This window comes from Mustelus asterias, chromosome 8 (assembly GCF_964213995.1).
Source record: "Mustelus asterias chromosome 8, sMusAst1.hap1.1, whole genome shotgun sequence".
Lineage (NCBI taxonomy): Eukaryota > Metazoa > Chordata > Chondrichthyes > Carcharhiniformes > Triakidae > Mustelus > Mustelus asterias.
The window spans coordinates 51,841,772-51,862,705 of NC_135808.1; the positions used below are offsets into that span (position 1 = coordinate 51,841,772).

Below are 20,934 nucleotides of genomic sequence, written 5' to 3' on the forward strand. Positions count from 1 at the left end.
CGAAAAACAGGCCCATTGTAAAGAGAAAAGAAATGCCTTCCCTCACCCCTGGGAAGTATTACTGGTATTAATGCACATTTCCGAGACTGCAATTTTGAAAGGCTATTAAGTTTGATACTACTGCTACTCACTTCTTCTGGTGCTCCAACCAGGCCAACTCTGCTTTGGTCTTTTCCTTCAAGGCTCGTTCGCGCAGCTTGAGGAGCGACACCTGGTGTTGAGCACGCATCTCCTCTTCCTTCATGTATTGTCGCACCATTTCCATGGTGAATTTCGAGAAACTGTCTTGCCCCCCCGAGAAAGGCATGCTCAAATCATGCTGAACAGTGGAAAGACAAAAAGACAAACATTATACTGAGTGAAGTGAGCTACCTCCTGCTGACCTCAGTAAAACTTGGCCCAAAAAATCTCAAGACCCGGATTCAGACAACAGCTATAACTAAAGTAGCTACCAGTATCATCAGACATGTCTGATACATGCTGCATCATATGTGAACTTGCCAAATTTTCCCACTGTTCATCAGGATTAAACGCAAGGTACGAACATTATTTGGGTCAGGACTCCAGCCATTGATTTGCTGCCAGATTCTACATCAAACCTGACAACTGAGTAGAAGTTGCTTTTGGGAAGAATGGGGATGGGTGGTTGCATCAACACAAGAACAGGAGGAGGCCATTTAGCCCTTTGATCCTATTCTGCCATTCAACCAGATCATGGTTAATCTACAACCAACTCTATCACCGTAACCCTGCACATTTACCATTGCTAATCCACCTAACCTACACATCTTTGGACTGTGGGAGGAAACCTGATCACCCAGAGGAAACACACTCAGACACTGGGAGAACATGCAAACTCCACACACTATTGAAGTCCAGAATCGAACTCGGGTCCAATCATCCCTTAACCTTGTAAATTCCAGGGAATACAGCCCTAGCATGGGTAATTGCACCTCTTAAGAGTCCAGGTCATTCTGGTAAATCTACAAAGCACTTCTGGTAAGGCTAATATATCATTTTTAAAGTGTGGTGCCCAGATGTAGTCTAAATAGGGTTTTATGCAGCTGAAGTATGACTTCTACCCTCTTGTATTCTAGTCCTCTCGCTAGAAAGGTCAGAAATCCATTCAACCTTTTGATTATTTTCTGTAACTGTTCATGACATTTTAGTGATCTACGTATATCAACTTCCCACTGACAAGTCACCTTGGAACTCCGCTGTTTTCAGTTTTTCAACATCTAAAGAGTACAATGTTTTATGCTATTTAGGTCCAACCTCACATTTGTCTATATTGATATCCATTTGCCACAGTTTTGCCATTCACTTAATCTATCAATATCTCTTTATAATTCTACACTGAGATTGCTGCCCATCTATCTGCTATTAGCAAATTTTGGATAAATGACTTTCGATTCCATTATCAGAGTGGCTGATAATACAGTGAATAGCTAAGGTTCCAACAAAATCCATGTAGGACACCGTCAGTCACATCCTGCCAATTAGACTATCTGTCCATTATTCTTAATTCCCACCCACACCTCCCAGTGCCTGATGCACCCATCCCGACTACTGGGCTTTCCACAGTCTTGCTACCATGCCTTAACCAAAGAAATTAGAAGCTCAAGACCAGGAGGAGGCCAGTCAGCCCCTTGAGCCTGCTCTGCCATTTGATTAGATCATGGCTGATTTGTTTGTCAAAACCCATCTCTCACTTTGGTTCTGTAAGCCTTACCCTTACCTAATAAAAATGCATCAATCTCAGTTTTGACATTTTCAACTGACCTCCAGTATCGAAAACGTTTTTTTTTCCCCGCAGGGGGAGGGGGGCAGATTTCCATTGCCCATTTGTGTGAAGAGGTGTTTCTTGACATCACTTGTGAACAGCCTAGTTCTAATTTAAGATTAAGCTCCTTTCGTCTGGACCTGCATAAATAATTTCAACCTAACCTATTAAATTATTTAACTCTCTTAAACACCTCAATTAGATCATCCCTTAATCTTTTATGCACAAGGGAATACAAGCCTAGTCTATATAATTGGTTCTCATAATTTAATCGTTTTAGACAGGTTGTTGCAGATAAATGTCACCCCAGCTCCAAGCACTGAGATTCCGGTGATTGTCACCAATGGCAAACCCCCCCGCCCCCACTAAACCTCCATACATGAACTCACTTTGACAACTGTTGAGGCAGACTGATCCCGAGCCATGTCCTCGTCTGAATCATCCTGCCGGCTGCGTTTCCTCTCCATGTTAAAGCGGCGGTGGCTCTCTGATGGTAGAAGGGAACGGAAGGATTTCTCTTCAATCTCATCTTCAGTCATTGACTCGTCAAACTTAAGGGAGTACTCAGTGGCAATGGAGGCAGAGTCTGGAGAGATAATAGATAGATTATAATGGGCAAAGGAAAATAACAGACAAAGAACCAGGAAGGAATTTGGACTTTTTGTACTGGTGTTGACAAGGTTAAAGGCAAGGGCTAACTTGGATTAACTTGAAAGTAAAGTACTGCAAAAGCTGGAATCTGAAAAAAAAACACTAAATGGTGGAAAATCTCACCAGGTCTGACAGCATCTGGGGAGAGAGAATAGTCAATGTTTCGAGTCTGGATGATTCTTCGTCAGATTGGATTAACTACTTGTTCTCGCCATTGTGTTTGGTTAAAATTGCTGCTTTGACAATAGAACTGTTTAAGGGGACAAGCTTGAAAGATTGGCCATCTTCCAGAAGTATAATTCAGACTCTCTAGAAGGTTAAGATGGTCTTGGAAGACCGTGGGAAACCATCACATACAGCGTGTGCTGTTTCTAGAGCCGCAAGAAAGCAAGAGGGGAGAGTTATTGAAAGGTTGTTTTATGCCAGCAGGAATGGCATCAAAGGATGCATTCTAAAATAATGACAGTTCATAAGACCAACCGCAAAGGATGTCAACAAAGAAGGAATCTCTTTAATCTCCCCAAGCAGGAAAACTGGCCATTGAACTTTGAATTGACCTTCTGGTCAACTGGATAAATCTGTATCTGTAAAAACTTTACTTTAACATCAATAAAGCTAATTAATTCAAGAAAAGATTAAAGCCTTGGTTTATGCTGCCTCTGATTATCTTGCAAATTAAAGAATTAAAACAAAAAACTTACAATCACAAGTACTGAGAAATATTTAGTGTAAGGATAACTAACTTTGTCAGCATTACATTTGGCATATAAATGAATGTAAACAGTCAATCTCCTTCAGAAATTTCCTTGGCATGGAAAGCTGCTCTGAGAAAGGGAAATGCTTTCGCTTCCGTTTCACTAAACTTTCATCATGGGGATTGTTGGACTTGGTCAATCAGTTGCCAGCGCTGCCACTTCAATTCACAGGAACCTGACTCAAATGTTCAACAAGTGCTTGGCTACCTGTAGCTGCTTGGGCGACATGGGTTCATCTCCAGCACTACCCCGTCATTGCCACATTTGCCCTCCCAAAGGAAATAGCAAATTGTGGATCAAATTTTAACCATCAAATACTGAACGTGGAGGGGAGGATCCTAATCTCTCGTGGGAATACTTTTTAGCAACGTCAAAAAATTACTGCAGTGGATAGAGTATGTCTAACTTATTGCTTTCGTGCATATGTTCACAAGTGCCAGTTCCATCAGTGATGAAAGTGGGCGAGTAAAGGGTCACACAATACAACGAACAGCATTAAAATTAATTATTTTCATTGGCTGTCAAGACAGTGACATAACCATTCATTGTTCATTCCAGCAGATCCCAAGATGATTGTGGTGAGCCTCTTCCTTAACCCAATACAGTCCATGTGGTGAAGATGCTGCAACTATGTATAGTGAGGGAATTCAGCATTCTGACCTTCCGACAAATAAGACTTAGAAATCCAAATCTCCTGCAGTTAATAGTATTGTTAGCTTGGAATCTGGATACTGACTTGGGGCTTCTGCATATTCAGTATCAAATCTGGCTTCTTTGTCCTAGCTGCAGAACCGCAGATCCAATGAAAATGAAATAAGGATGTTCTGGTTTAAAGGCAGATGGCTGGCTCATGGAATTTGAACTAACCAATGTCAGTGTAGATGGTTAAAATTTGATGCACAATTTGCTATTTCCCTTGGGAGGGAAATGAGGAAATGACAGATTTTCTTGTATTTGATTATCTCATTGCAGACACGTGTGATGAGTGGAGGGAGAAAAGAGGAATTCTAATTTCTGGTTAAAGAACTCACCTTTCTCCTCAGGTAACGAAGGTACACTGTCACTGTGGATCGAGTCATCAGCGGCTGTATGCACCTCCTCTTCAACAGAGCTATTTCCCTTCTCGTAGTGGGAAGCTCTGCTCTCTGCTCTTTTCTCTGATGGTAAAGAAGGGCTGTCTTGCCTACTGCTGCCGCTGCTATAGAAGTGACAGAGGGATCAACATAACTGCTATAAAAAAAGGCAGCATTTATTGTCAATTTCAAATAGATGCCCTCTGTGACAGAGTTGACAAAGGTATCATGTGCTGAACTGCAACTGTATCTTGCGTAGTGACATTATCATAGAATAAGCCAGTAGGCAATTCACAAAAAACATAATCAGACATAAATTGGCATTAAGTCAAAGGATAAAGTATTGGAGAGGTGACCAAATCCTAGGTCAAAGAGCTGGAATTTAAGGCACGCATAAAGGAGATATGGAGGTCAGCAGGGCGAGAATTTGAGGGTGCGACCCCTAAAGAGCTGAAGCACAGTCGCCAAGGCTGAGTGCAGCAGGAAAAATACATGGCCAAAAGAACTGAGGGTACCTTGCTACGGGGCCAGCGATGCAGTAGCCAGTGACGACACGGTATTGGAAGGACCAGGGTGAGAAGCTCCTGTCTGATTTGATGTGAGTAATATCATCACCACTACAGTGTGAGCAGAGCATCTGGTGGAAGGATCTCCCTGACAAGGAGGTAGACAAATTGAAGGTGCCAAGTTTATACAGGGTTGGTTACTCTCAGTTAGGGGTACAGGCTTAGGCGCCACTTTGGGTAGCCCCTGGATCAGGGCAATGGAAAGAAACACAAGTAAGTCTGTCAGGGCTCCTGCAGCTGAAGACTAAGGTCTTTGGAAGTGTCTCTGACAGCAGGTGAGAGAGTACAGGGTCAATTCAGCGACCACGCTGGCACTTAGCAGTTGGTCAAACACACAATGTCCAACTGGACGAGCTATTAGAGGGCTGTTGGCACCAGGGACTGAAAACTCCATCAATAGAAATAGTGAGTGGGTGATGGAAGTATAGTGGGCACTTAATTTATCAAAATGATAAGAAGTCAATACATACGTATAAAAGCAGTTATTATAAAAATTAAAACCACACCTTCGATCATGATGTTTGTATCTGGATGACTCAGACAGGCTGTCTAATGAAGCAGAGTAATGCATTTTAGAGTCAGGCAGTTTCTCCACAGGTCCAGCAGATGCTGGTCTGCACTCACACTTTCTTCTATGAAACAAATGAAATACTGATCAGTTCATTGCGAGCAAATCTCTTAATTCAATTTCTTCCAGCCATGGAAAAACATTTTTAAAAATTATTTCCAACAGTTTTTCAGTGAAAACCACTTCAGTATATTCAGGGTCAGCATCAGCACCCTGACATAAAAACAGAAAGTGCTGAAAAAACTCTGCAGGTCTGGCAGAATCGGTGGAAAGTGGAACAGAATTAACATTGGGTTCGACAGGACTGTTCTTCAGAAGGGTCACCTTTGGGGTCTTGTTCAAAGAGCAGTCACATACGCCTCGAACTGTTAACTCTGCTTCTCACTTCACAGAACTGAGACACTGGGTTATGCAGTCAAGGCTTGATCCCTTGTACAATTCATCAGCTGATTTTTAGTTTTTGATCCTGTTCCTTAGAACCTTTTTACAACAGATCTAGCATAAGGGGACATAATGACAACTTCCAAACATCAATTATATTCACCAAAAAATTAATTTAGGTCAATTGACATGGATTAATTAGGCCTCAAATGGATACACTGGGTACACTTGAGGCCGACTAACATATAGGCACATTTGCCAAGTCAGCTCACTAAACTATAGAATATCAAAGTCCTATTTATGTTCGCCCATTTTTCATAGCAAAAATAGGGGAGATGATGACCTAGTGGTACTATCACTAGACTATTAATCCAGAAACTCAGTTAAAGCTAACTCCACGATCATCCTCAACACCGGTGCCCCACAAGGCTGTGCTCTCAGCCCCCGACTATACTCCTTATACATCTATGACTGTGGCCAAATTCCCCTCCAATTCGATTTTCAAGTTTGCTGATGACATCACCGTAGTGGCTCGGATCTCAAACAATGACAAGACAGAGTACAGGAATGAGATAGAGAATCTGGGAAATAGTGCGGCAACAATAATCTCTCCCTCAATGTCAACAAAACGAAGGAGATTGTCATCGACTTCAGGAAGCGTAAAGGAGAACATGCCCCGTCTACATCAACGGGATGAAGAAGAAAGGGTCGAGAGCTTCAGGTTTTTAGGTGTCCAGATCACCAACAACCTGTCCTGGTCTCCCCATGCCGACACTATAGTTAAGAAAGCCCACCAACGCCTCTACTTTCTCAGAAGACTGAGGAAATTTGACATGTCAGCTACGACTCTCACCAACATTTACAGATGCACCATAGAAAACATTCTTGCTGATTGTATCACAGCTTGATATGGCTCCTGCTCTGCCCAAGACCACAAGGAACTACAAAAGGTCGTGAATGTAGTCCAATCCATCACGCAAACCAGCCTCCCATCCATCGTCTGTGCCTACACTTCCCTTGGCAAAGCAGCCAGCATAATTAAGGATCCCACGCACCCTGGACATTCTCTCTTCCACCTTCTTCCATCGGGAAAAAGAGACAAAAGTCTTAGGTCACGTACCAACCGACTCAAGAACAGCTTCTTCCCTGCTGCTATCAGACTTTTGAATGGACTTACCTAAGCTGATCTTTCTCTACATCCTAGCTGTGACTGTAACACTACATTCTGCACTCTCTCGTTTCCTTCTCTATGAATGGTATGCTTTTTCTGTATAGCGCGCAAGAAACAATACTTTTCACTATGTTAATACATGTGACAATAATAAATCAAAGCAAATCAAATAATGTTCTGGGGGCCCAGGTTCGAATCTGCCATGGCAGATGGTGGAATTTGGATTCAATAAAAATATCTAGAATCAAGAATCTACTGATGACCATGAAACCATTGTCGATTGTCAGAAAAACCCATCTGGTTCACTCATCCTTGAGGGAAGGAAATCTGCCGTCCTTACCTGGTCTGACCTACATGTGACTCCAGACCCACAGCAATGTGGCTGACTCTCAACTGATCCTCCAAGGGCAACTAGGGATGGGCTATAAATGCCGGCCAGCCAGCAAAGCCCATGTCCCACGAATGAATAAACAAAAAAAAAATCTCTCCAAAAGTAGCTTGCAGTGCACAGTTGGAAGACTACACAGTAAAGGACTTGGAACAATTGTGAAATAAGATCATAGAAAATAGGCGTTCCAAGCCCTTCATAACTGTTCCGCGATTCGATCAGATCATGGTTGATCTGATTGTTGCCTTAATTTCACTTTTAGTTCTCTGAAAAATCTGTCTAACTCAGCCTTGAATATATTCAAGACCTAGCCTTCACTGTTCTCTGTGAAAGAGAATTCCAAAAACTAATGATCCTTAGAGAATAAATTCCTCTACATCTTCATCTTAAATGGGAGCCCCCTTATTTTCAAACTGTGCCCCCAGCTTCTAGATTTCCCCTTGATAGAAAACATCCTCTCTGTATCCACCATCAAGTACTTTCAGAATCTTGTACATTTCAATAAGATCACCTCCCATTTTTCTAAACTCCAATGAGTATCGTCCAACCATCTCAACCTTTCCTCATAAAACAACCCCTTCATCCTAGTGAATGTTCTCTGAACTGTCTCCAATGCAAACATTTGGTTAGATTTATTGTCACATGTATTAGTATACAATGAAAAGTATTGTTTCTTGCACACTATGCAGACAAAGCATACCGTTCAGAGAGAAGGAAACAAGAGAGTGCAGGATGTGGTGTTACAGCCATAGCTAGGGTGTAAAGAAAAATCAACTTTGTGAGAGGTAGGTCCATTCAAAAGTCTGATGGCAGCAGGGAAGAAGCTGTTCTTGAGTTCTCAGACTTTTATATCTTTTTCCCAATGGAAGAAGGTGGAAGAGAGCATGTCCGGGGTGTGTGGGGTCCTTAATTATGCTGGCTGCTTTTCCGAGGCAGCAGGAAGTGCAGACAGAGTTAATAGATGGGAGGCTGGTTTGCATGATGGACTGGGCTTCATTCACGACCTTTTGTAATTTCTTGCAAATATATTCCTCAAGTTACGAGATCCTAAAACTGTACACAATAGTCCATATATAGTCTCATTAGTACCCTGCACAGTCCATCCTCCTTGCAATAAAGGCGAACCTTCCATTTGCCTTCCTAATTTCTTGCTGCACCTCCACGTTAACGTTTTGTGAATTGTGTAACCAGATCCCTCTGTACTGCAGCATTCATTGTAATATTCTACTCTTCGATTCTTCTTGCCAAACATTGTCTAAAATCATACTCCATCTGTCACCTTTGGCTCACTCACAACCTATGTACCTCAGTAGACTCTTTGCTTTCCTATCCATCTTTGTATCATCAGCAAATTTCACTACAATACCTGCTGTCTCTTCCTCAGACATTAACATAATCGTAAATAGTTGAGACCCCAACACTGATCCTTGTGGCTTTCCACTAGTATGCCAACCTGAAAATGACCCATTTGTGCCAACTCTGTTTGTTCATTAACCAATCACAGGCTAGAATTCCTATAGTGCAGGAGGCCATTTGGCCCATCGAGTCTGCACCAACTCTCCAACAGAGCATCTTACCTAGGTCCTGTCCCCATAACCCCACATATTTACTCCACTAATCTCCCTAACCTACACACCTTTGGACACTAATGGGCAATTTGCCATGGCCAATCCACCAATCTCCCAATCCAGCACATCTTGGACTGTGGGAGGAAACTGAGCACCCAGAGGAAACCCATGCAGACATGGGGAGAACATGCAACCTGCGCACAGTCACCTAAAGTAGAATTGAACAAGGGTCACTGGCACTGTGAGGCAACAGTGCTAACCACTGTACCACCGTGCCACTGTGCGCGCACATACACACACACACACTCCTCCTTTCCTCCCCTCCCCGCCCCCAACCACCCATGCTCTCTTAACTGATGCCTTTTATGTGGCACTTTATCAAGTGCCCTTTGGAAATTCAAATATACTACATCTACTGGGTCCCCTATAGTCCACTCTATTTGTTTTATTCATCAAAGAACTCTAATAAATTTGTCACATCCGATTTCCCTTTCACAAAAACCTTGTTTACTCTGAATGCATTATGGTCCTGCTACTACCCCCTTAAAAATGGATTATACAAACATAGGAATTAGGAGGGGTAAGCCTTTCAGCCCCTCGAGCCTGCTCCACCATTTGATACTATCATGGCTGATCTGATTGTGGTCTCAACCCAACTTCCTATCTACCCTCTTTATCCTTTGACTCCCTTCTCAATCAAGCATAAACAAATTCTAGCATTTTCCCCAATGACAGAATTCGGCGAACTGGCCTACAGTTCTTGCTTTCGGTCTCCCTCCTTCCTTGAACAGAAGTATCCAATTGGCAGTTTCCCAATCTGCTGGGACTTTTCCAGAATCCAGGGTTTTTTGGAAAATTACAACCAATGCACTCACTATCTCTGCAGCCTTTTCTTTTAAGGCCCTGGGATGCAGGTCATTAGATCTGTGGGACCTGTCAGCCTTCAGCCTATTAGATTACCCTGCATATTTTCTCTTGTGACAGTAATTGTTCCAAGTTCCTCCCTCCCTTGTGCCACTTGATTTCCTATTATTCTTGGAATGCTTATTTTGTCTTTTACTGTGAAGACAATTCAAAATACCTGTTCAAAGTCTCTGCCAGGATAGTGCTACATCCCTGAAATTACTGACCGGGCATTTGTCCCTTTAAAAACAGGTTCTGTGAAACCACTTTTTTTGCAACGTTTATCTGCAACTATCAACGTTTTAAAGTTCAAAGTTTTTAAAGTTTATTTATTAGTGTCACAAGTAGGCTTACATGAGTTAGTGTGAAAATCTCCTAGTCGCCACACTCCGGCGCCTGTCCGGGTACACTGAGGAACAATTTAGCATGGCCAACGCACCTAACCAGCACGTCTTTCAGACTGTGGAAAGAAACCAAGAACACCCAGAGGAAACCCACACAGACACAGGGAGAATATGCAGACTCCACACAGACAGCAGCGACCCAAGCCGGGAATCAAACTGCATCCCTGACGCTGTGGAGCAGCAGTACTAACCGCTGCGCCACCGTGTCGTCCCACTTATCAAGATGGCTGCTCATGTTCTCCATGTCATTTGGACCCGACAGTTGGGATGCAAGAACTGCAAATTTGATAATCAATTCATTTTGGGGTATCGGGGAAGTGTAAGCTTGTAGATAAATAAATACACTACATACAAAGCATACCAGCACAGACATCAATTCAGAAAAACAAGAATTTTAATTTTAATGGACCTCATGTCTGCATGGAAGCTATAGTCCTCTATCAGAGGCTTGAACTGCATCAGGGCCAAAAGTGCAAACCAGACCCAGATCTGCACCAGCTACATGTCATTTCCAGCAAGGTGCGCTCACATTTGCTCCCATTGATTGCCTTCACCACAGTTTTGCCCCAACTGGTGTCAAATTGTGTCCAGTTTTGCTATTGGCCCACACTGATAACTAAATCAGACGTCTGTTACAAGTGGTGCATGACGTCAGTAACTAATTTAAGAAGCAAGATCCAGTCGGCAAAAGAGGAGTAAGCTAACTCAACAAACCTCTTAATCCTTTCAATTTAGTTCAAGGTTAAAACACAAAGGAGGAGCAAGAGGCCCAAACATTTTCAGCGCTATGCATGGACTGGTACTAGACACAATGTGAAAATCAGTGCAATGAGAAAGAAGCGCTTCCCAAGTTATTAAATTTGTGAAGCTTGATCTTATTGATCAGAGTGGGGCAATGTTAAAATTTTACCTGTCAGGTTCAGTCCTGACTCGCAGCTGCTTCATAAAATCTGAATGCTGTTGTCTCTGTTGGTCCAACAACGCAGTCACTGGTAGTGCAGCTGCTCCACGAGATAGGTTCGTGGCCACAACAGGCGGGGATCCAGCTGCAATCTGTGCACGTGCCAACTCAGTCATCTAAACATAAAGAACTATTATTCAGTATAACACAGGTTAGAATGCAACTTGGACCTCAGTTTGCTTTTGGAATCACAGGATGGTACACCAAAGCAAATCACCATTTGGCCTATCATGCTTGCACCAGCTCTTTGAAAGAGCTATCCAACTGGTCCCCTGCTCTTTCTCCACAGCTCTGAATTCATTTTTTCCCCTAGAATATCCAAATTCCTTTTGAAAATTAATATTTAATCTACTTCCACCTTGCTTTCAGGCAGTGTATTTGTATTCAAGATCACATCTGTTCTCTCAAATAGCAATAAACAGTAAAAGCACAATCACAATTGAACCATCCAGTGTTAAATGTTCACATGCCTGACTAGCGTGATACTAATGGTTCCATTAAGTTTCCTTTTTTCCCCCAAAGGGGAGCAAGATGTCAACAATGTACGAGAGGTCTGAGATGTTGTGAATGGAGCGAGAACGTTGGGTTTATATCCTGATTCAGAAGGCATCTATCTACCAATCTCAGTCATGAGATGGAAGGCAATTCTTCATGTGAACAAATGGAGGTCGATCACGTAGCGTGTACACTGTGCATTGTTTCTTTAAATAAACTTTTCCTCCTCTGTAATGTCATCGATTCCTGCACCTGCCTCAACCTACCTCTATGTTTTTGGTACTTCCAGATGTGGCTATTTCTCTTGAATCTTCCATCCTTTGGAAATGCGAGTTCATTCAAAGCTCTCACAGCAAGTCCGTTTCACCCATTACCCCAGTGCTCGCTGACCTACAATGATTCCTACTTTGGTAACATCAATGTCAAAAATTCCCATCCTTGTTTCCTAATTTCTCACGGTCTCATCCTTCCCATCTCTGTAATCTCCTCCAGTCCTACAAAACTGTTGAGATCCTTGCAGTCTTCCAATTCTGGTCTCCCAGCCTCTAAAGTTACATTCCCATACCACGGATACCAGTGCTAGGTTTTCAGCTCGATTGGGGGAAAAGCATCCTTTTGCCAAGGCGGTGAAAACAAAGTTCTGTGTACCTCTTTAACTTGTCTTGCTGTGTCTGCAGCCAGTCTAGCTGCTTCCACCTGTTGAGTCATCATTTTATTCGTGGATTCTTGCAGCATCTCTTGGTGTGACTGCGCAAACTGCTGCAGAGTCTCCGAGTGTGCCTGAGTATACAATAAAGAGAGAAGGTTTCACATCCAGCAGCGTATTAGTAATTATCAATAACCAGCAATTGATAGCTCGGAATGCTTCAGCCAGACCAGCAGAGTGTACATCAAAGTGACAGAGAGCTATCAAAATGCAATGTGAACTTGATTTTTTTATCCAAGAAGAACACTGCATTGACCCGTCAAGTTTCATTCACAACCCAAACTCACTAATGCCTGCTTTGATTTGCAATTAAAACATGAAGCCTCCATCTCTGCTATATATGAGCACAATAACTGAATAGTTATGATATTGGGAGTTTTAGTATAGACTCCAGTGTGGGCACAATTGTAAAACGTGAGCCAAGCTATTAGAAGTGAAATCTGGATGTAATCTTTCATTTATTCTTGAGATATGGATGTCACTGGCATTTTATTGCCCATTCACAAATGTCCCCAACGAGATACCTTCTTGAACCACTGCAATCGCACAATGTTAGATAAGTGCAGGATTTTAACTCCGTGTCAGTGAAGGCACAGTGGTGCATTTCCAAGTCAGAATGATGTGTGGTTTGGAGGGGAACTTGGAGGTGGTGGTGCCTCCATGCGTCAACACAGTGGAGGTCACAGGTCTAAGAGGCGCTAAGAGGTGATTCAAAAGAATCAATGTTGAGTTGCTGCAGTGCATCTTGTGTATGGTGCACAGTGCTGCCACCGTGGATCAGTGGTGCTGGGAGTAAATGGGGACCAAAACAAGCAGTGCCCTGGATATTGTCCAGTTTCTTAAGGACTGATGGGCAACCCTGCAGCCCACATGTGGCCCATTTGGGTTCCGAGTGCGGCCCACAAGAAATTTTATTGACCAATGGTCATGCACACTTTTGTCACATTCCACTGATTTCCTTCCACGCAGCTTTTCCCTACTGATATGACTGAAGAAGTGCACATATAAAGCAAGAGCATGTGAAGTGAGGTCTACAACACCCAGGTCTACCTCATCAAAACCTTTCCACGGTCTCGAAATCACCAACCCCTTGCCACTTATCCCCTTTTCTGGTAACTGTCTGAATTGGAATCAGACTGCTTGCAAGCTTGGTATCACAAATGGCTCCGAGGTGAACTTCCAACCACATCTGAATGTCATCTCAACTGCCCACATTTCTCTCTGGGCATCTAGACTTGACAACTCAGAACCTATTCCCTGCTGGTGTCTATTGCGGTACCCTCCATCTTTGCATTAAAGATACAAGAGCTGCAAGATCACACGGAGATTGAACGCAAGAATGAGAATTTTAAATTCAAGGTGTAGGGAACCAAAGTAGGTCACTGGACAAAGGGCTAATGGGTGACTGGGATTTGGTGCGAGTTAGGATAAAAGTAGCAGAGAATCTCAGAGGAGTTGGAACTTAAAGGATGAAAGATGCAAGGACAGACAGAAGAACCTTGGAATAGTTAATTGGAAAACTCCTGCACAAGTTAAAATCATTCTGTAGCCATTTTCAAGCTACTAAAACAGGCAAAAGAATATTACTAGCAACTAAAAGCCAATAGCAAGGATTGGGTTCATTAAGTTGTCTGTGTCTAAAGATGTAGAATTCTGGGGCCTGAACTTCATCTGAAAAATCTCTCAAAGACAGGAACATTCTAACATTCCAAATTTACAAACCCAATTCCAGGTCACCATGGCCTCTCTCCTCCTTAACCTCGTCCAACCCCATCCCACCCCACTCCAATGCGCCCCAATAATTTCCATTCCTCGCTTTGCCATCTTAGAGTCATTGAGTTATAGATATATACAGCACAGAAACAGGCCCTTCGGCCCAACTCATCCATGCTGACTGGATTTTCTGAACAGAACTAGTCAGTCCCATTTGCCTGTGTTTGACCCATATCTCTCTAAACCTTTCCTATCCATGTACCTGTCCAAATGTCTTTTAAATGTTGTAATTATGCCCACCTCTACCACCTTCTTTGCCAGCTCATTCTATGCATGCATCACCTTTTTGTGTGAAAAAGTTGCCCCACAAGTCCCTTGAAAATCTCTCCCCTCTCACCATATGCCGATGACCTCTAATTTTGGATTCCCTACTCTGGGGGAAAAAAACCTTGGCTATTCACATTATCTATGCCCTTCATCGTTTTATAAACTTCCACAAGGTCATTCCCTATCCCAGGGGTGAAAAAATCTTAGCCTCTCCTTATAACTTAAACCTTCCAGTCCTGGTAACATCGTTGTAAATTTTTTTGGCACCCTTTCCAGTTTAATAACATCCTTCCTATAGCAGAGCGACCAGAATTGTATGCAGTACTCCAAATGTGGCCTTACCAATGTCTTGTACGGCTGTAATATAACGTCCCAACTCCTGTATTCAATGCTCTGAACAAGGCAAGTGTGCCAAATGCCTTCTTCACCACCCTGCCTACCTGTGACACCACTTTCAAGGAACTATGTATCTGCACCCCTAGGTCTCTCTGTTCAACAGCACTCCCCAGGGCCTACCATTAACCGTGCAAGTCCTGCCCTGGTTGGTCTTACCACACCTCACATTTATCGGAATTAAACTCCATCCATCATTCCTCAGCTCACTGGCCTGGTTGATCAAGATCCTGGTTGATCTTCTATAACCTGTGCCTTTATGCGGAATTTATTCCTTAAACCCTACCAACTCTCTATCTACTCCAAATACCTCTTAAGTATATACATCCTGTTGATCAAACTCTTGATCACTTCAACACCTCCCTTCTTTGCCATCAATTTTCAAGATTGCAATTTCATGAGGCGCCAATGGTGGGAGAAACTGATGGAGTGGTAGGTTCTCGGTTAAAAAGACTCTTTAAAAATACATTTTTTTTTGCTCTTATTGTATGTGGAGTATCATCCAACTCTGAATTATTATTTGCATTTCCAGACCCTGTAACATGTTCAAGTACCTGTACAGCTTTCTGCCTGGCTTCCTCCAGCTGTCTCTGACTTGCCACCGTTTCCTGTTCGGCCTTCAGCTTCAGGAGGGCTATGTCATGTTCATGTCTCTGTTGCTGGGCCTGAACATAAACAACAGCCATCAATTAAACCAGAACAGCAACTTCACATTACACCACCTTCCACTGTGCAAATTTAATTGTCAATTCTTCAATGCCCAAATAGCAAGACTTAGAATATGAGGTACCTCAAACTAAATGATGCCAGATGTCAAGATTTTAATCACTTGGCTCTGGGATTTCAACTTTAAACAAGAAATACACGACGGTCATAAATCACATTTTTTACAAAGCTATAATTTCTTGGAAACGTGGTCAAGTTCATTTATCAGCCAGATTTGAACATGCAGTTTTGTGCAGGTTAGATTCTAATACTTATACAGTTAAGATTGGGCCTTGTCCTGGTGAAGCACAATACAAGGGAAAGAAAAGTTAATATTCATTTGAATAATCTTTGTTCTGTTTGATTTAGCTGAGATTTGGAACTATTCTCAATTAACAACCAGTCATTTTAAACATTTTATAATTGTACCTCTAAAAGAACGCAAGGCATATTCGTACCTTTAGGATCTGAGCCAATGACACAGTCTCCTGCTGAGCGAGCGCGATCCCCCGGGTCCGGTCTATCTCTGAGAGCTGTCGGACAGACTCCTCTATAGCATCCAGGTAAGTGAGTTCAGCAGTCATACGGTGTTGGAGGCTTAGTGGGGAGCTAAGCATGGAGGCTACAATAACCAAAATGAAAACTGTGTAAGCTCCAATTTAAGCCATTCACGTCCCAGATGACCAGCTGAGCTAACCAACCCCCAAGACACAGTAACGTCTTTGTGATTCACACCACTGAAACACACACTATTCCTCTCCATTTTCAGGGAGTCACCATTACAACCAAGGTTCACACAAGCTTTATACTGTTCCAACCTGCAGCTGAGGACGTCGGAGGTCTGGCTGCTGTAACACTGACGTCGGTGAATTGCGGTCTGTAGGTTAGAGAAGGTGAAGGTGTGAAGGTAGTAGTGATCAGCTGTCTCACGCCATCTCCTGATACTGTTGCTGTGTCATTCTGAAAAGGCCTCTGAGACACATTGCTGACAGTCGACTGAAAGGACAAAGAGCTTGTGGCTTTCTTGTGCTTTGATGCCTCCACTTGGACACTGAAAACACAAATTACACCATTACAAATTCTGACACAGGCACCTAAGCACAAGGCATCACTTGAACCATTCGAACATTGCAGATTTCATGCCTCGATGTATCTATATGCTGAAGCTCTGCTTTAAACAACCTGTACTTAGGAGGCATTAGGAATAAACAACCCTCCTTTTTGGATGGGCCTATACTTCCTCAGCCATTCCTGAAAGCAAACCTTTTGCAATACCTTCTCACACAAAATTAAACATCTATTAAGTGTTCAGACAGTGGCCTGTAGGGTGGTAAACCTGCCAAGCGCCCCACATGGCTAGCAAAATCAGGCAAATGACTCTCAGCAAGCTATCAGCCCATGTACAGCATTCAGACAGCAGAATAGAGGGGCATTTGTGTTGCACTTGACTCAAAGTTGCCTCCCCAAACATAAATTAACAGGATGCTGATTTCGGACAAGCAGCCAAAGGTAGGAATGAGGGTCCAGGGTCAGAAGGATATTCCCAGGGAGTTTGGCAACATGGTAATGGGGCTGGAATCACTTCTGTCAGCCCAATTTCAAGAAAAAGTACCAAAGTATCAGCACAGCATTGAAGTGAGGTCATAAGTAACACTCCATCTTCCAAGCTTACCAAGCAGTGCAGATTTCCTCACCTCCTTGCTTCCCCCCTAATGCATCTTCTCCAAGGTCTAAAAGCTCATGTCCAGCTTACTCTACCCCATCACATTCTGTACAGACTCAAGAGGACAACACAAAGGTTGGTGGATTTGCGGATAGCAATGAGGACCATCAGAGGATACAGCAGGATATAAATCGGTTGGAGACTTGGGCGGAACGATGGCAAATGGAGTTTAATCCGAACAAATGTGAGGTAATGCATTTTGGAAGGTCTAATACAGATAGGAAATATACAGTAAATGGCTGAACCCTTAAGAGTATTGATAGGCAGAGGGATCTGGGTGTACAGGTACACAGGTCACTGAAAGTGGCAATGCAGGTGGAGAAGGTCGTCAAGAAGGCATACGGCATGCACGGGCAGCATGGTCAGTATCGGCCGGGGCATTGAGTTTAAAAATTGGCAAGTCATGTTGCAGCTTCATAGAACCTTAGTTAGGCCGCACTTGGAATATAGTATTCAATTCTGGTCGCCACACTACCAGAAAGATGTGGAGGCTTTGGAGAGGGTACAGAAAAGATTTACCAGGATGTTGCCTGGTATGGGGGGCACTAGCTATGAGGAGAGGTTGGAGAAACTTGGTTTGTTCTCACTGGAACGACAGAGCTTGAAGGGCGACCTGATAGAAGTCTACAAGATTGTGAAGGGCATGTACAGAACGGATAGTCAGAAGCTTCTTCCCAGGGTGGAAGAGTCAATTACTAGGGGCATAGGTTTAATGTGCAAGGGGCAAGGTTTAAAAGAGATGTAAGAGGCAATTTATTTTTTACAGAGGGTGATGGGTGCCTGGAACTCGATGCCAGGGGGTGGTATTGGAAGCAGATATGATAGTGACTTTTAAGAGGCGTCTGGACAAATACATGAATAGGATGGGAATGGAGGGATATGGTCCCCGGAAGGATAGGGGGTTTTAGTTCAGTCGGGCAGCATAGTCAGTACGGGCGTGGAGGGCCGAAGGGCCTGTTCATGTGCTGTAACTTTCTTTGTTCTTTGATTCATCACTGACCACCATATGGGTGATAATAGGGATGTCAATAGATCAAAACTAAAAGGGAGGGGCAAAAATGAGGACAACCAAAGACTACGCCACCATGCTACATCAGCAGATAGCACACACCTACCACAAGGCTTGAAGTGCTTTGCAAAATCACAAGCATCACATCAAGCAAACACAACCCACCCCAACAGATGCCATGTAACCCCAAGTAGGCCAAGCTTCTAATGACAGCAAGAATTCACCCCTGCCAACTCATCATGATATACAACACTACCCACTACCACTTGAATATACTGAACAACTGAGTACCAAAAAGCTCCTGGAGTTAGATCATTCAAAAGATTCACAGTCCACTAAATGAAGAAATTTCTCATCTCCGAAATGGCTGACCCCTTATCCTGAGGCTATGACCCTAATTCTCATTAATAATGACCTTGAAACTACTGTATTGTCATTAAAAGCCCAATTGGTTCACTAATGTCCTTTAGGGAAGGAAATCTGCCATGCTTACTTGGTCTGGCCTAGGTGTAACACCCATTTCACAGCAGTGAGATTGACTCTGAACTGTCCTAACTGTCTGAAATGGCCTCACAGGCCACTCAGCTGTATCAACCCACTGCAGAAAAAAAGCACCTACACCCCATGGATTATAGCAGTTCAAGGAAGTAATTCACTGCAACTCCCTGAATGTTGGACAATAAAAAGTGACCTTTTATTGATACCAATGATACCCACATCCCAAGAATTTAAAAAAAGTCTCAGCATTTACCCAGTTAAGCCTCTCTGAAGCTTATATATTTCAATAAGATATCGATCATTTTTCCAAACTCCAGAGAGCAGAGGCCTATTCTTCTCAGCCTCTTCCTCATAGGACTATCCTCCCATCCCAGAAACCAATCTAGTGAACCTTCATTGCACCTCTTCAAAGGCAAGTATATCTTTCCTTCAGATATGGATACATAAAACTGCATCACAAGGTGCGGTCTCACTAAAAACAATTGCAGCAAGACTTTCTTAATGCAATAGTTTCAAACTGTTAACTTGAAAATGACCAAATTATTCCTACTGATTTTTGTCCTTTAGCTTATCCCATATCCATGTTAATTTAACTATCCCAAACGCTGAACCCTCATCTTCTGTTACACTTCATATTTTTAAAAAACATTGGATAAATGTGCTACATGCACTAGTTGCCCATCATTTCCCTTTCATAAAACTATGTTGACTCTGACCATTCATTGTATAAGGGCATTGATTTCATTTGCTTAATAATGCAATATTTTCCCACTGCTGATGTCAGGCTAATTGGCCTGTTGTTTCCCATTTTTTCTCCACCTTCCTTTTTGAACAGTGGTGTTACATTTGCTAACTTCCAATCCACTCACTGTTCCAGAATTGAGGGAATCTTGGAAGATCAAAACCTATGCATCCACGATCTCTGCATCCATTTCTTTTAGAACTCCATGATGCAGCAACCATAGAATCCCTACAGTGCAGGAGGGGGGCATTTGGCCCATCGAGTCTGCACCGACAACAATCCCGCCCAGGCCCTATCCCCGTAACCCCATGTATTTATCCTGCTAATCTCCCTGAGGCTAGGCCAAGCATTAGCATGACTCATCAACCTAACCCACATATCTTTGGAGTGTAGGAGGAAACTGGAGCACCCAGGAGACCCAAGCAGACACAGAGAGAACATGCAAACTTCACAGTCACCTGTGGCCGGAATTGAACCTGGGGCCCTGGCACTGAGAGGCAACAGTACTAACCACTGTGTCACCAGGCCACCCTATCACCGGGGACATCGGGAATTCATCAGCTTTTAGTCCAAATTAAGTTCACCAGTAATTTTTCTTTCTTAACATCAGTTCCTCAAACATAAAATCTCCATTTCTTAAATATCCTTCAAACTCCCTTACGCCCAGCCATTTAAAGTACATTCCAGTTGGCCATACCTAGCTGGAGAACGAATGATGGGTTCTTCCATGTCGTTTGCGTCTTTTACTTGCTCAAGATCTCCGACTAAGTCTGGCCCCAGGCCTGATATCCTTTCTTCAGCAGAGCTCCGCTCTGAAATACTGGCAGATGCCCAAGTCACATCATCCACAGGGGAATGCCTCATATTCCCAGCAACATCAGCACCTGCCAAAGCTAAAGGTTGTACAGGTCAGCTGCATCATTCGTGCAAATTCAGTTGATCTCATCTGTTCCCACAAAACGACTGAAATTACTTAATTTATTTGCAGTAAAAATAAGATATTTGATCCCAAGCTACATACCCAAGAGAAGAATCTCTGCCAAACCCAATCCCCAGCATCCAGTCAAGTGCAATTCCATTCAGTAGGAGACGCTGAATAGTGGCCAAGAGCAAGGCCCATCCAGATCTTTATTTTTCATCTCCAGGAATACCCAGAGCAAACAGAAGTGCCATCACCTGCCTTATGTCCAAGAGCAGTGAGCTTAACCTGAATACTACAATGTAGCTCAGCAATCATACACATAGTCAAAGTCAAAGTAACGGAATTCATAGGAGAGGCTGAGAAGGACAAACTGGAGTAGTGGAACTGAGGTCGCCGGGGGAGGGAGCGGCCGGGTTTTTGGGGTGGGTGGGGGCGCGCGAGGGGCATGGGGACAGAGGCAACAGCAGAGCAGCAGGGAGGCAGGGCAAAGGAGGGGGTGGAATCGAAAGGGGAAGACGATGCAGGCAGG

At 43.2% G+C, this 20,934-nt stretch overlaps 1 protein-coding gene across 9 annotated transcripts in view; it reads right to left on the minus strand.

Moving 5' to 3' along the window:
* cep350 (centrosomal protein 350) overlaps positions 1 to 20,934 on the minus strand; it is a 206,232-nt gene that overhangs the window by 63,232 nt on the left and 122,066 nt on the right. For all 9 annotated transcript variants that reach the window (XM_078217956.1, XM_078217960.1, XM_078217962.1 and 6 more), the window contains exons 15-24: positions 20,181 to 20,376; positions 16,330 to 16,562; positions 15,970 to 16,133; positions 15,361 to 15,471; positions 12,316 to 12,447; positions 11,122 to 11,288; positions 5,335 to 5,460; positions 4,221 to 4,387; positions 2,173 to 2,369; positions 132 to 319 (exon numbers count right to left, since the gene is read on the minus strand). In XM_078217956.1, the coding sequence (XP_078074082.1) occupies positions 132 to 319; positions 2,173 to 2,369; positions 4,221 to 4,387; positions 5,335 to 5,460; positions 11,122 to 11,288; positions 12,316 to 12,447; positions 15,361 to 15,471; positions 15,970 to 16,133; positions 16,330 to 16,562; positions 20,181 to 20,376 (1,681 nt within the window). The remainder of the gene's footprint in view (positions 1 to 131; positions 320 to 2,172; positions 2,370 to 4,220; positions 4,388 to 5,334; positions 5,461 to 11,121; positions 11,289 to 12,315; positions 12,448 to 15,360; positions 15,472 to 15,969; positions 16,134 to 16,329; positions 16,563 to 20,180; positions 20,377 to 20,934) is intronic.